Source organism: Stigmatopora nigra, chromosome 14 (assembly GCF_051989575.1).
Source record: "Stigmatopora nigra isolate UIUO_SnigA chromosome 14, RoL_Snig_1.1, whole genome shotgun sequence".
Classification (NCBI taxonomy): domain Eukaryota; kingdom Metazoa; phylum Chordata; class Actinopteri; order Syngnathiformes; family Syngnathidae; genus Stigmatopora; species Stigmatopora nigra.
In genome coordinates, this window is record NC_135521.1 from 5,369,976 (window position 1) to 5,385,293 (window position 15,318).

The following is a 15,318-nucleotide window of genomic DNA, read 5'->3' on the forward strand; positions in this document are numbered from 1 at the left end:
ACACTAGAGGGCGTCTTAGAATTCAAACGATGGATTTCAAAACCATGGGATGAATTGTTGCATTTTTTATTCCAAAAAACAAGAAAAAGAGCATTGATTATAAGTGCCCGTTTGACAGCGTCGTCGGAGCACAAAAATATGCAAAAAAATGGACATTAGTTTGGTCAGCATGTGGAGAAAAGTGGATTTTTTTCTTTTATTCAAAAAAGTGAAAGAAGAGAATATTTTGTTCTCCAAAAATAAACAATTCTGCACAATAGCAAAGTAATCGGTGAGAAAGGCCGAGGAGATGAAACTTGCATCTCTACTGTGTCACTTTGGACGCAATCATTCTTGCTGGATTAAAAATTGGTACATACAGACATTATTCAGGCCCTTTTATATTAAAAAAAAACATTTCCCATTTGTATTGATTCTAAAACGGGATGCCTCCTGTCCAGCAAGCGTATGAAGCCATCACCAGTAAACATGCGTTGGCGTTTTTTAAAAACGCAAAAAAACGGAAAGAAAATGTCTTTCTTCGTGCTGTAAGCATTTTTTTCTTTTGTACAGCCGGCTCTAAATATTCAAAAAGGCAGCCAAGTCAAGTCGAGTAGGTTAAATTTGTTGGACATGCAGCACAAGTCTTGCTTCATTACTGAATTTCAAGAGAAAACTAACTTGTTTTTGGGCTTCCCAAAAATGCCGCTGCAAGACCAGAAGCAAAATCTGGGAGAGGATTTGCAAACATGTCAAGGGGAAAAACCACATTGGGCTTCTGGACCAGACGGTTGTCCTCCTCGTTATCAAACACAATTTAAAGTAAAAAGCCATTTGTCGTCTAGGGTGCTGGTAGACGTAGTTTGGATGAAAAATGAAGGACATGTAAACATCTTTTCAGTCGGACTGGATTTAGCATCGCCAGGGTTACAACCTCCATCCCCGTTGTATCATATTTTGGGGAACTTTTACTGGTCTTGGGAGTAATTCATCTTCCTTTGGTCAGATTTTGGGAGACAGCAATTGAAGTTTTCGTATCGCCAAAGTACATTCTTGAATAATCCGGGGACAACAAATTGGGGTAAAGATCATTTAAAATAGGCCAGTAAAAGTCAGTAAAAGACGATTGCGGAACATGGTCCGGAACCCCCACGTAACGGCTTGAACAACACGGACCAATTAGAAATGGTCGAGAAGGGATGAAAGTGAAAGTCCAAAATTGTGGGTAAGCTACAGGCTGGGTGACAGATTTCTTCAAATGTATGTGGCTTGGGAAGTGAAAGCAAAAATGGAAACTCCTGAAATATCCTGATAGCAGTACAAGCTATTATTGATCCAATTTCAGTCACATTTGCCCTGTCTCTGAGCCTATCTTGGCACGGAGATGCATTTAATCATTTCATTTTTGGGAGTTTCGGGGGGGACTTTTCCTGTTGAAAATGGAGTTGGCTTTGTCGTTTAACAGCATTCGGTCCAGGTCAATAATCAATGGTGGCTCACCTACAAATGGGTCACACCACGGCGTCCATTCTGCTCAGGAGTGCATCTCCGAGTTGAGTTTGTCCTGGAAGATGTACAAGTTGTTGGTGGCGGCGATGGCGATGATGTTTTCGTTGGGGTGCCAGGCCGTGTGCAGGATCTTCTTGGCAAAGTCCAGGCTGTCCACGCCGATATCGTCCTTGCGGCGCTTTCCCCCGGCGCCGCACACTCGCCGCGGCTTGAGCACGGCCCGCGGCTTGCTGCTCTCCCGGGACGCTTCCAAGGTCACGTCGCGCTTGGTGTTGCGGTCGAACATGCGAAAGAAGTTGTTGTAGGCCCCCGTCATGATCACGCTACACGTGGCACAAGAGCGCAACCATTACAAGCGGGAAGGGAAGCATCTTGCTTCAAGTAGGGATCAAAGTGCGTGAGGATGGAGATGAAATTGAAATTCAATGGACGTTCATCTGAAGCTCATGGCTTCCATTTGATTGCTCAATGATTTGTAGGTGAGCGATTATCTGCTGTGCTCCTGGAAATGATCCAATTTCACTCAACTCGCAATCCTTTGGGGTCTTGAAACCATTATTACTTCCATTTAAACAGCCGAAGATGCCCTCTACTGGCTAACCTGATCTCATAAATTAGCCCTGAAATGTAATCCACGTGTAGACACTCCTAGAATATCTGACTCACTATCAATTGTCACATTTCAAAGTTTACAGGCTGTCAATAGCCTTGTCGGAGTTAAGAAAAATGGGAAAACCGACCTGTCGGAGCCGTTCCAGGCGCACTCGAACTTGTCGAAGATGCAGTCGTTTTCGTAGAGGGAACACAGCTTGCTGCGGAGGTAATCGTGAACCTGCAGAACAAGAAGAAAGAAATATTGGAAATGAAGCCGCTTGACTAAAAAGTACAATCATATTTGGAGAAAAGTCAGAAAATGATGAGATGACCAACATTTCATTGCTTATTTTCCATCACTCCGCCTGTGTGGAAAATGGGATAATTTTGGCGATTTATCTGATTCTTACTCATATCATTTTGATGAGAATGACAACTATGAATATAGGCACCATAGTTTGAAATGAAAAGATTTTCAGTTGGTGGAGACCACAGATTTTTTTCACTGTGTGCCGCAGCTGAAAAAAAGTCGGGAAACCCTGTCTTATTGGAAGTTACTTGAGTGGACTGCAAGGAGACAAGCGCTTCCCCTCGAGGAGCCCCGTTATGTTTACTTCCAATTTTGCCACCATGTCCGCCAAGTCTTGAACCTCCAAGTCCTCCCTCCCCTCCTTTGCTCTGCTGCATTGCAGATCTAGGTGACAGGCAGTGTGTGAAGTATCCCTTCTTGCCTTCTTCCTATCATCCCCACAAGGCTGAAAATAGCGCCCAGAGTCCTCGGGTGCCCCCGCGCACTCAGAAACGGACGGACTGAATTTTAGTCCACCTGACTCGAATAGAATTGAATGATTTTATTGTTATGGTACAAGTGTGATGAGGTTTCAATCCAACCCAGACTGAGAAATAATCCCAAGTAGGTGGTGGATTGGAGCCAAGTGTACGGAGAAAGAATAGGGACTTACTTGGTAGGTCTCCAGGGGTTTGCTCTCCATATTGAGGTCCCAGACTTTGGCAGTCAGGTAGTCTCTGGTCAGCAAGTAGCGCCCACTGTGGCTGAACTTGACGTCAGAGACCGAGGAGATGATCTCGGAGAAGAAGGAGCGAGCGCAGGGGTCTTCGGGCTCCTCAAACACTGGGGTGCACAGGCAAAGGTCAATTTGACTAAGTCAGATTCAATACCAACTTCTTGACTGGTGCTTTTGTCCCAATGCCAATATCACCTCATGAATTCAAGTGCTCCAAAAAAGCAGCTCTCATTGCAACATGTTAAAGCTTGATGTCAGACAAATAAGCACGCTTTTCTGAGAAATAAATAAATAAATAAAGCGTATATATATATATATATATATTTTTTTATTTTCTTTTGGAAACACATTTATTTCCTTATATATGTATTTATTTATTTACTAAATTGTTTATGACCTATTTATTTATGTCTAAAATGTCTTTTTCTGTATTCTCCCCCTCTTGCTACAGTTACAACAAAACTTCCCAAATACAGGATGAATAAAGTAATCCAATCCAGTATGCTCACATTTGACGGAACCACTTGTTAATTTTGGTCACTTCTCGAAAGCTCAATGGCTTGAGTTACATTTTTTGGGGGGACGGATTTACTCACATTTGGAGTGTCGGTCGCACAGCGCCGCCTCCCTCATGTCGCACAAGCGCAGGGTGCCCTTGCTGCTGCTGTACACAAAAAGGTTACAGTGATGGGGGTGAAACTCCGCCGCCGTGATCACCTCGGTCAGGTCCTCCATGTTGGCGGGCTTAATGTCCACAATGTCTGAGAGGAAAAAAAAAAGTGGCCTCGCTCAGGGAAACAACGGACGGAAAGGATTTTTTATTTCCCCGGCTTAAATGAGTCCCAGTGAAACTCATTAGGCAGCATCAGAATTATGGAAATGAAAACGCGGGCAACTCCATGATTCTTACGAAAGAGAGGAATAAATCAATGTAAAATATATAAGGGGTGAAAATGCATTTGACAATGGGATTCGAATGGACTAAATCCCCGGAAAGGGGGCCATCTTGTAAGCTATCCGGCTGCCGTGCCATGCTTAAAGAATCTGTAATATTTATGAAGCCTGTGAATTATTCATTGAGGCATATTTTCCCTCCCCAAGACAAATAATCCCTTCCCCCAATAACGTTTCTTTGTGTAGCAAAGTGCTGCTACATTTGTAGTCAAGCGTTCATTTGGGCAACGCACTGGACGGCATTTTTCATGGCTTCTCCGCCCCCTCGTTTGCGACCCGGCGAACGAAAGGCCCGACTCGGCGAAGGATACTGAAGCTGCGGTCGGTGATGTCCAGGTGCCAGAGGTTAATCCTGAGGTCGTCGGCCGACATGTACGTTTGGTGGTCGGAGTTGACCGAGATGGAGTTGACGTGATAGGTGTGGGCGTTGGCGAAAACTCGCCGCGGGCTCACCTCCACCATTAAGTCCATGGGCTTCAAAACAGGCACCTGGAAAAGACGGGGAGACGTTTGCCCGGTGGCTGAGGTGAAAACAGATGCTGCTGGCGAGCGTGGATTCCTTCAAAGCTATATTTGGAACGCACCTGCAGGGAAGTAACAGTGGAAATGTCCTTGATGCGACCCTCTTCGTCTTTCAGGTTGTATCCTTCTGGACGTTTGTCTCGTTCGCTCACCTTCCACAGCTTGATGGTTTTATCTGGTCAACAAGAAAGAGAAATATATTTGTCCATTGGCACTCCGGCAAACCGATTGTGACAAAATAGGAAAATGTGCTGGTCCTATTTTCTGTACTCAAGTTTGAGGCAAGTTACTTGATTTTGATAATCTGCTGATACAGACTTAAATCCAATCCAAACCAGTCAGCGCTGGATTCAGCTCATCTCATTTCCTGGCCGCAAAAGAATTGATGCCGCTTATTGTTCCGCTGTTTTGAAAGATAAGATGGCCATTTGCTGACCTGTCACTCTTTCAGTTACTACCGTCTTTTGTCTCCATCTTTGCATCCTTTCTTTGAGGCAGCCTTCAGATTGTTGCCAATGTCAGAGAAAGGGTGCAAAATGGTGGCCATCATTGACAAATTATCTGTTTATCCTTTCCCTATTTTGAAATAAATGACCATATCTGCCACATTGTCTTGTGTTATACCCTTTAATACAACTAATTAAATAAACCAATAGGAAAAAAAAAAACACTTGCTACTCAGTTGAAAAATGACACGCAGCCCTGACAGAAAATCCCCTTGCACAACGTAAAGCTCATAAATCTCTTTATCTCATGGAAAAGCTACTTAGGTTTTGTAACTGTGATTCAAAGGCGGCCTTAATGCAAATTATTCCTCTAATGCTCTTCACTTTGTCGCATGACCGTCGAAACGCCGACCCGGCGTATCGCCCACTTGACGTCATGGTTTAAATCAACGAGAGATTTAAGAAGCGCTTTTTATTCCAGCGCCGACACTACTCACCGTTGGTAGAGAGGAGAAAGTGCGCCGCATTTTGCTGTGGCAGCCATCGAATCTTATTGATCTTCTCCTCGATCTCCAGACTCTTCAGGTAGTCGAACTCGGGTTCGTGGCTCTGGAAAGTGCTGTAGACGTTGTATTCTCCTTGGCAGAACAGCTCGTTTTTGCTCTGGGGGGAGAGAGAGAGAGAAAAAAAAAAGTGTAAAAACAATGTAAGGAGAGCTTGACTTTTTGCCGCAATTGACCTCAGGTTCTCGCTGAAAGATGACCACTCGTCCTCCCTTGTCCCCGGTGGCCAGCAGCTCTCCCGTGTGGTTGAACTCGACGGTGGAGATGATGTCGGCTGCGCATGGAAGAAGAAAAAAAGACAATGACGGAAGGGCAAGTAAATCAGAAATGACTCAGAATTAATTGCGCTTGGAAAAAAAAATGCCCAGAGCAAAAAAAAAAAAAAAAACAACAAGTGTGGCCATTATGATTCATTTATTGTAACACTACAGCCGACAAGAGTTTTTTTCTTTTTCAACAAACCATGCTCTCTTTGCCACAACAATGTGGAACAGTGGAATGTTCCCCATTTAAATAAAAACATCGACAAATGAGGAAAAAATCTGCAATAACATTCAAACGTTCAAAAGGTAACAAAGTCATTTTACCGACGGCAAGTAAGCGACCACCGTTTCGGTTCACTGCCAGCCCTCGGAGTCCAAATGGATTGGACAGCGCTTTGCCAATCAGTTGAATTGGCCAAAAAGGGTCCTCAAAATCCCCGGGTGGAATAAAAGCAGTGCGGACAAAACGGACGGGGGACATTTATTCAGAGTGTTGAAATTGAAAGCTGAAGCTCTGGCAATTTGGTGCTCGCCTTGACTGAGAGACTGAATTTATGATGAGGACCAGCATCAATTTTTCTGCGCCCCCATCCCCCTCATTTCATTTCCGGACACAAGCACAACACCACTTCACTTCTAGCGCGCTGATGAAAAAAAAATAACCGGGGTTATCACTTGTTCTTCCATATTCGACATGGGATAGATTGTGTTTGGAGCGCATTGCACGTTTTTCTCTCTCCCCCCTTCATCTTTGTGGTTGTCTCTCTACATTGGAGCCTGCCTGACTCATCCCTCCCCCACAGTACTCGGGAGCCCGCTAGTCCACTTACTCACTCACTCACTCGCTCACTCACTCACTAGCCAATGTCCGCAAACACATCCCGCCGAGCGTGGTCTCGTCCCTCCTTTTGAGGAGGGTGTGTTTATGGCCGGGCTTTAATGTTGGATGTTTTCCCCAAAGCTAACATATCTGTAATTGGGACAATGGGGAAGCTAAGCTACTCTTTGTGTGGTCCGGGAAAGTGAATCATGAGTGCCGACTTTCTGTTTTAGGATCCAATTAAAATGAAGAGTATAGATGTACATTACATTTCCGGATTTTCCCCCTTTTTTAAATCCATAATTGCTATTTTTTTAATCCATATTTTTGGGTGTCCAAATTTTCCTTGTATCTCAAAATGCTTGTATGTATAGGTACCACTGTAAATAGATAGGTCTAAAGCAGTCATCGTGGGCAAATGTGGGTGGGGGAGGGGGGGAGCTTTTCCCTTTCCAAGCTATCCCATACCGACCGAGCTGACAGACAGAGTTGAACCAGCGGGGGTTGTGCTGCAAGAAGCACCTGATGGCAATCCACTAATTGCACTTGCAGGACACTAGTATTGTGGAAAGCTTTTCTCTTTAGAGGTTGAAACCAAAGCACTCACTTTAACCCTTTTTTAAGTTTGCCCAGCCCTGTTAAATAAATGCCTAGTATTAGGGGACGCCTAGTCTTCCTTCATATGTCCAATGCTTCAATTTCTTCGAGGCACTCACTCGCTCATCAATGGTCAAAAGTTTGCAATTTGAAGGCCCATGTTTGAAATAGGTAAAAAAAAAAGGGTTGAACTGGCTATGACGGTTCACACCAGGCAGCTTTTTGTTTTGCACAAACATAGGTGGCAAAGTTGAATCCACGGGGGTTGGGTTGCTGTGGGTGGGTGGGTGGGGAGGGGGGAGCTTTTCCCTTTCCAAACTATCCCGCACCGACCGAGCTGACAGACAGAGTTGAACCAGCGGGGGTTGTGCTGCGAGAAGCACCTGACGGCAATGCACTGATTGCACTTGCGGGACACTAGTATTGTGGAAAGCTTTTCTGTTTAGAGGTTGAAACCAAAGCACTCACTTTTACCCTTTTTTTAAAGTTTGCCCAGCCCTATTAAATAAATGCTAAGTCTTAGGGGACATTACGTCTTCCTTCATATGTCCAATGCTTCAATTTCTTCCAGGCACTCACTCGCTCATCAATGGTCAAAAGTTTGCAATATGAAGGCCCATGTTTGAAATAGGTAAAAAAAAAAAAGTCTTGAACTGGCTTTGACAATTTACACCAGGCAGCTTTTTGTTTTGCACAAACATAAGTGGCAAAGTTGAATCAGCGTGGGTTGGGTCGCTGTGGGTGGGTGGGTGGGTGGGCGGGTGGGTGGGTGGGGAGGGGGGAGGTTTTCCCTTTCCAAACTATCTCTCACCGACCGAGCTGACAGAGTTGAACCAGCGGGGGTTGTGCTGTGAGAAGCACCTGACGACAATCCACTGATTGCACTTGCAGGACACTAGTATTGTGGAAAGCTTTTCTGTTTAGAGGTTGAAACCAAAGCACTCACTTTTACCCTTTTTTAAAGTTTGCCCAGCCCTATTAAATAAATGCTTAGTATTATGGGACGCTACGTCTTCCTTCATATGTCCAATGCTTCAATTTATTCGAGCCGGTGGCACTCTCTTCAATGGTCAAAAGTTTGCAATTTGAAAGCCCATGTTTGAAATAAGTAAAAAAAAGTCTTGAACTGGCTATGATGGTCCACACCAGGCAGCTTTTTGTTTTGCACAAACATAGGTGGCAAAGCTGAATCAATGGGGGTTGGGTCGCTGTGGGTTCGCTGTGGGTGGGGAGGGGAGCTTTTCCCTTTCCAAACTATCCCTCACCAACCGAGCTGACAGAGTTGAACCAGCGGGGGTTGGGCTGCGAGAAGCACCTGATGGCAATCCACTGATTGCACTTGCAGGACACTAGTATTGTGGAAAGCTTTTCTCTGTAGAGGTTGAAACCAAAGCACTCACTTTACCCTTCTTTTAAGTTTGACCAGCCCTATTAAATAAATGCTTAGTATTACGGGACGCTACATCTTCCTTCATATGTCCAATGCTTCAATTTCTTCCAGGCACTCACTCCCTCATCAATGGCCAAAAGTTTGCGCTTTGATGGCCCACGTTTGAAATAGGTAAAAAAAAAAAAAAAAAGTTTGCGCTTTGATGGCCCACGTTTGAAATAGGTAAAAAAAAAAAGTCTTGAACTGGCTTTGACAATTTACACCAGGCAGCTTTTTGTTTTGCACAAACATAGGTGGCAAAGTTGAATCAATGGGGGTTGGGTCGCTGTGGGTGGGGAGGGGGGAGCTTTTCCCTTTCCAAGCTATCCCATACAGACCGAGCTGACAGACGGAGTTGAACCAGCGGGGGTTGTGCTGCGAGAAGCAAAGAAGCACCTGACAGCAATCCACTGATTGCACTTGCGGGACACTAGTATTGTGGAAAGCTTTTCTCTTTAGAGTTTGAAACCAAAGCACTCACTTTTACCCTTTTTTTTACATTTTTGCCCAGCCCTATTAAATAAATGCTTAGTATTATGGGACGCTACGTCTTCCTTCATATGTCCAATGCTTCAATTTCTTCGAGGCACTCACTCGCTCATCAATGGTCAAAAGTTTGCGCTTTGATGGCCCATGTTTGAAATAGGTCAACAACAAAAAAAAATATTGAACTGGTTGTTTTGTCTTTTCCAAGTCATTCAGGAAAGACATAGCTGGCAAGTTCAATCAACGGGGGTTGGGTCGCTGTGGGTGGGGAGGGGGGGGGGGGTCAGCTTTTGGCTCAAGGCATCCAGCAGCGAGCGAACTGACTGGCAATGTTGAACCAGCGGGGGTTGTGCTGTGAGAAGCACCTGACTCCAATGCACTAATTGCACTTGTAACATACAGGAGCTGCAGAACGCTTTCTCTTTAGAGCATAGGTGTCAAAGTGTCGGCCCGGGGGCCAAATCTGGCCCGTCGCATCATTTTGTGCGGCCCGAGAAAGGAAATCATGAGTGCCGACTTTCTGTTTTAAGATCAAATTAAAATGATTATAGATGTACATTACATTTCCTGATTTTCCTGATTAAAAGACATTAAGAAAAAATAGCTCAAATAAGCATTGTTTTAGATCTATAAAATCGGACTATTTACTTTTGATCCAGTTCTTTTAATCCAATTTAGAAAAATAAAATAAAATCTAGACTTTAGATCTAAAATGGTACGGCCCACATGAAATGGTATTGACGTTAATGTGGCCCACGATCCAACCCGAGTTTGACAGCTTTGCCTTAGGGAACGGCCACTTTTCCTCCCTCGGTGGCAACATCACAAACGTTGCCAATTTGCAATAGGGGTTTCGTGACAAATGTGTTTCTGTGGTTTTAGCTGAATTTATTTGCTGTGTTATGTTGAGTGGGTGATGCTGGTGGTGAAATGGGAAAAATGGAGGGAGAAGAAGGGAGGTGTGCAAGGAGGGGGGTGTCCTCCAATAAGCTGGGTTTCCTTGGTAACAGGCTGAGCCCGAGAGTGGCGACGACGCGCCACTCGCTTGGCCGTAATGTGGCGTTCGGGTGTGGAGAGGGAAGTGGGATTTCATCAATCGGGGAAGAGCCAAGGCGGATAAATAATTGGCCCACTTGAGTTGCGCCTATTAATGAATTCTAACATGTAGACAACATTATTACAGCTAATCATTACAGTGCAGGCGAGGCTGCAAATTGCTACGCTAGACGGAGAAGTCAACCTAGGTCGGTCTGTGTGGGAGAGGGAGACAATAGTGTCTAGGAAGAAAATGTTAAGCTAAGCAAAAAAATAAAAATACAAGGACAAAGCAACACCACTGTAATATGCGGCGTGGATTGGTCTTGTATTTCCCCGAGTGTATCTCTCACTAACTTCAATGGAAAGAGAGAAAAGAGAAAGTGTTTGGTCATAAGCGACATGCTGTGTGGTGTATGCTTATCTACAAGGTTATCAGTATACTGTGTGTGTGTGGCAAGCTAACTGTGTTGGCCTCCCACTGACAGTTGATTTGCATCAGCGGGGCCTTCTGACTCACTGCAACACAGCATGCTGCGTTCTCACGTGCAGCATAACGTAGCAAATCAATTCAGCTAAAACCATAGAAACACATTTGTCACCTATTGCAAATTGGCAATGTTTTTGATGTAACCACTGAAGAAAAGTGGGCGTACCTTCAGGCATTTCTGGACGGAGTATCTAGAGAATGGTAAAATAAAAAAAATAAAGAATAAATATCTGGCATTTTCACAAGGTCTTGTCGTCGGCTTTGTTTTAAAATCTGTGTTTAAATTACAACTTATTATTAAATTACCGCTGGATGGCAGAAATCTGCAGTTTCGTCACTAAGTGTTCAGTATTGAGAAAAATAGGGAGTGCAAGTGCATTCCCGAAATCGGGGGTGGGGAAACGGGCCGCTGTGGGTTCATCTTTTTGGTCCAAAGGATTTGGCTCAGACAGTTGAAGCAACGGGGGATGGGCGGAAACGACAAGCACCTGACGGCAATCCACTGATTGCACTTGTAGCATACCAAATGTCCTCTTTATGGCTTGAATTGAAAACCTGCACCCTGTGGAATATTTTCCCCACCTCTACACAGTCTAAATAAACTACACACCAGAACCAGCTAAAATTTACACTACACCAAATTCTCTTTCAAACTGCTTGGCCCTTCAAAAATGCAATCTTACAACATTTTTTGAATGCTGTTGGCTGTTGACAACACAATCGCTGACACTACCCTCTAGAATAGACGTTTAAAAAAGTCAAGACCTAAATGAAAGTGAGGGACTCAGAGCTGGAAGGAGGAGGAATTCTTTTCCATTTTTGTTTCATACCAAGAGCCACAATGGGTACGAGAGCAGGGGAGGGGAAGGGGGAGGGGGTGGTCGTAGCTTCCCCACTGTCCCAATTACAGATATGTCAGCTTTGGGGAAACGTCCAACATTAAAGCTCGGCCAGAAACACACACACACCTCAAAAGGAGGGACGAGACTACGCTCAGCGGGATGTGTTTGCGGACGTTGGCAAGTCCGCGTGAGCGGCGTGTTTATTCCTGTCTACGTGTGCGCCAGTGTGTGTACTCAATTACCCGGTAGAGAGATAAAGCGCTCGAGGACAGGAGGGGAACGAGCGTCTGGGGTTCAATTGATCCCTGCCCTGCAGTTTAGGAGTTATCTGGAAAAAAAACTGGCATGTTTTGAAAGAGCACATGAATCGGGGGGAGGCGGGTGGTGAAAATGGGATGGCACGGCGTGGGGTGTCGGACACCAGGAAGCAGAGCTGGTACAAGTCTAATGCCACACAATTGACACAATTAGAAGCAGCGTGCCGGAAAAAAACCTCGACGCAGATAAGTAACGCACATTGATCCGTGCCGAAATGAATCAAGTTCGACAAGAATAGCATGACAAAAGATTGGGGGGGCGGGGATTTGTGCGCGCTGTTGAAAAGTGTGACGAGTGTATAAATACACAAATGTTATCTTCGACTTTGGGAGCCGGAGCGTGGTCTGATGGATCTATTTAAGGAAATCAATGACACAGACGGGCGCAGTCTGAGATAAAAATAAAACGCCGGGTGCGGAAATAGCGGCACACCAGAGAAGTGAAAGGCGGGCCGACAAAATGAGCGATGAAGTATTTGTCACGCTGAATAATTGTGTGTGACCTTTGAGGTGAGAGGAGGAGGATAGAGCGCACACACACCTTCGGTGTAAGAGGCAAACGGCTCGGGCTCCAGAGAAAGGGTAGTGATGTCGGAGCACAGCACCTGGATGGGGCTCAACATCCTGGGGGAGCGAGTCTCCGGGGTGGAGAGGGGTGGAGGACGGGAAGGGCCGAGCGCTTCGGGATAGAGCCGGGAGGGAGCAGCCCTGCAACGGGAGCAAGGATGGAGGAAGGAGAGGTCAGCTCAGGTCAAGTCAGGTAGGTGGCTGGCAAAAGGGGTTCAAAGGAGGGCTGGGGGTTACTACATCAACCACATTTTCGCCAAATAAGATATTCGTCTTTACAATCCATCTACTGCTAAATATTACAAGCTTTGAGGGGAAAGAGATCATCATGCAAGAAGAACAAAATGAAAGTCAGTCAAGTTCATTTGTCCTTTGTAGTACATCTCTCAAAGACGATAGAAATATTTTCCAAATAGTGACGACCAAACAATGAGAAATGTTGGCACACTTTGGCTCAAATATGTGATTTTTCCCTCCCTAGTAAAATTATCCAAATCAAAAAATTGTGTGCGGAAAAATGTAGTGTATCCGTCCTATATTGCAAGATGGATTGCCAGGGGGCACAAATGTTCATTTTTTGGGAGGTATTGAGTATTGTCCACAAAAAAAGGCTCACAATCAAAAGCCTTAAAAAAACAACCACACATGAATAAGTTATTCCCAAAAGTCTGGGGTGGGGGGAAGCGGGAGGCAAGGCCCAATATTTGGTTGACTAATATTTCATGAGTCTTAAAAAGGCTCCCAGGAGAAAAATTCGACTGCAGTCGGAGCTCTGGGAAACAAAGACGGATGAGAGGAAAAGAGGATGAGCTACAAGAGATGGAGAGAAATGGGGAGGGCTTTGCGTGGAGGAAGCTTAGGCACCCCTCCTTTCGAGGTTTGAAGGCCAGAGGACTCCCCGTAGAAAGGTCTTGGGATCTACTTTTATGCATGCGCGCACACACACACACACACACATAATATTACAATGTGAGGGAACAAAGCCGCACAGGCAGACAAAGTGTACGAGATTGAATATGTGGATGCTACATTGCAAATGGAGATGGGGGGATGCCCTCGTCATTTCATTGGCAAAGGGGCCTCTGGTATTGATTTACTGAACGTTCTTCCACGGTGTTGTCAGCAAACACTTGGCAATGTGTTGCACGTCCCGTACCCGAGTCCAATTTGCGCCCATTGAGAGGTCGTGGGTAATTCCGCCTGAATGATGCTCGTCTGAGGGTTTAGGGAATCGTTATTCTGGCTATTATTGGTGGGCGGGGACGAGCTGTCAGTCATACCGGCCAAGCGTGAAAGGCGGTATGTTTTTATCACCGGCTGTTGCTATGGCGATAATGGCTGATGGCAGCTGACCGGTGTTACCAAAGACATCCTGTCGCGCTGTGGATTTTTTCTTTTTTTGGGAGGGGGGAACAATGCTCGTATTTACTGAGCAAGTGTGAATGAAAAAAGGTCAGAGCGGCAAACTATAAATCAAAATCTCATAGAACGCGGCGAGAAAGTCGCTCAGTCGCACGTGCAAAATGTGTTGCTTATCAAACGGGTCTCTTCTGGGCAAAAAGGTTCCACTACAACGGGAAAAAATGGTGGCGTGTGCCGATGCAATATCTTAATTGAGAAAGAAAAGACCATTCAATTTGGTAAAGTGGCCGTTCCTCTTTTTTGGTGCTCAGTCAGCACTTTTCTGAAAACCATCGGAGCTTTTTCTAAAACCATTCGAGCTAGTCCTGACATTTGTTTTGACATTTTGTCCAGATTGGAGTTTGGTTCGACCACCACGTGTCACGTGGCGAGGTGCGCTTGCCAGTCCGCTTACCTTCAGTCACATAGTTGTGGTCGGGGAGGAAGCCCCGGTGGTCGAGCGTCGGGGTGGCGTCAGTGTCTTCGCCCATCGGCGGGGCTGAGGGGAGCGCCCGTCCCGGGGGGGCGGCGTGGTGAAGCTCTATCCGAGGGGGTGGCGGGGAATCCGGCCGGCGCAGCGCCCATTACTGCTGCTCGCCGACGCCTCGTCAGCACCGAGCTGCAGTCATCCTACAGCTGATGAGGGGGAGGCGGGGTGGCTCGGGTGGGGGAGCCAGTCCCGAGGCTTGAGCCGGGGTCCTGAAGCTGGCGCCTGGGGGGGCCGGCCAGATGGAAACCTGCAAGGAGGAAGGTTGCGCCAGTTTTTGTTAAAAGATAACTTCATCGAGCTGGCAGATACATCAAAGCCAAATGATGGAGTAGAGTATTCGGGTAATCCGGGAGAAGAGAGGGAGTTGGGGGAGGGGATCGAGCGGGGTGGCTGTCTCCGCAGAGCCGAGATGCTTCTGCAGTAAACTCGCACATCCATCACCAGAAATTCACTAACCTGCGCTTTTCTTCTGCGGGATCTGGAAAGTCTTTAAAAATCCTCTTTCGGACCACAATCTTCTTTTACTTTTTTTTTTCCATTGGCTGCTCACCGATCCTCAGCGGTCCGCTCTTCCCAGGGTGAGGAAAGCCTGTGGTCCTGCTGCAGTCTGCGCTCTGGTATGCAAAAGACGGCGTAAAAGGTAGAGTGAGGGGGGATGCAACAAGGAGGGAGGGAGGGAGGGAGGGAAAGTGACTGCGATATAGTGAGCATGTGATGCATGAGAGCGGCGAGCCCACGCCCACTACAGCGCACGCCCAATCGGGTCTCCGGCGGAGCCTTGCCTGCTCGCAGGTTATTAAAGAGCTGGAATAGGTAACAGCAGGGGCAGGGTGTCGTTAGAGGGAATTAACAAGGGATAAGACGGATAAACTGCTGTCGCGCTTGTCACCGCGCCGACGAGAAATCAACCTGGACACATGAGAATGGAGATGATCAAGCAAAAAAAATGACAAATGGAGAAAAATCGAACAATAATATTTGTTGGGTAT

General features: G+C 46.0%; 1 protein-coding gene across 2 annotated transcripts; it reads right to left on the reverse strand.

Moving 5' to 3' along the window:
- Positions 1–50: 50 nt before the first annotated feature.
- LOC144207384 (serine/threonine-protein phosphatase 2A 55 kDa regulatory subunit B gamma isoform) lies at positions 51–15,025 on the reverse strand. Of its 2 annotated transcripts, XM_077732835.1 has the most exons (11): positions 14,786–15,025; positions 14,255–14,576; positions 12,413–12,579; positions 5,769–5,866; positions 5,527–5,692; positions 4,646–4,758; positions 4,373–4,550; positions 3,704–3,868; positions 3,045–3,214; positions 2,229–2,320; positions 51–1,811 (listed from the first exon to the last, which is right to left on the reverse strand). In XM_077732835.1, the coding sequence occupies exons 3-11, from the start codon at positions 12,492–12,494 to the stop codon at positions 1,514–1,516; spliced, it is 1,362 nt and encodes a 453-aa protein (XP_077588961.1). In that variant the 5' UTR covers positions 12,495–12,579; positions 14,255–14,576; positions 14,786–15,025; the 3' UTR covers positions 51–1,513. The 2 variants fall into 2 exon arrangements, with proteins under 2 accessions (XP_077588961.1, XP_077588962.1); XM_077732836.1 differs by lacking the exon at positions 12,413–12,579 and having other exon boundaries at positions 14,786–15,024.
- Positions 15,026–15,318: the final 293 nt, after the last annotated feature.

Excerpts from the sequence above, each read along its gene's own strand:
- LOC144207384 (XM_077732835.1), bottom strand. The coding sequence starts at position 12,494 with ATGTTGAGCCCCATCCAGGTGCTGTGCTCCGACATCACTACCCTTTCT. Across the intron at positions 5,693-5,768 it reads TCTTTCAGCGAGAACCTGAG|AGCAAAAACGAGCTGTTCTG; the intron begins GTCAATTGCGGC and ends CTCTCCCCCCAG. Across the intron at positions 2,321-3,044 it reads AACCCCTGGAGACCTACCAA|GTTCACGATTACCTCCGCAG; the intron begins GTAAGTCCCTAT and ends CTTGTTCTGCAG.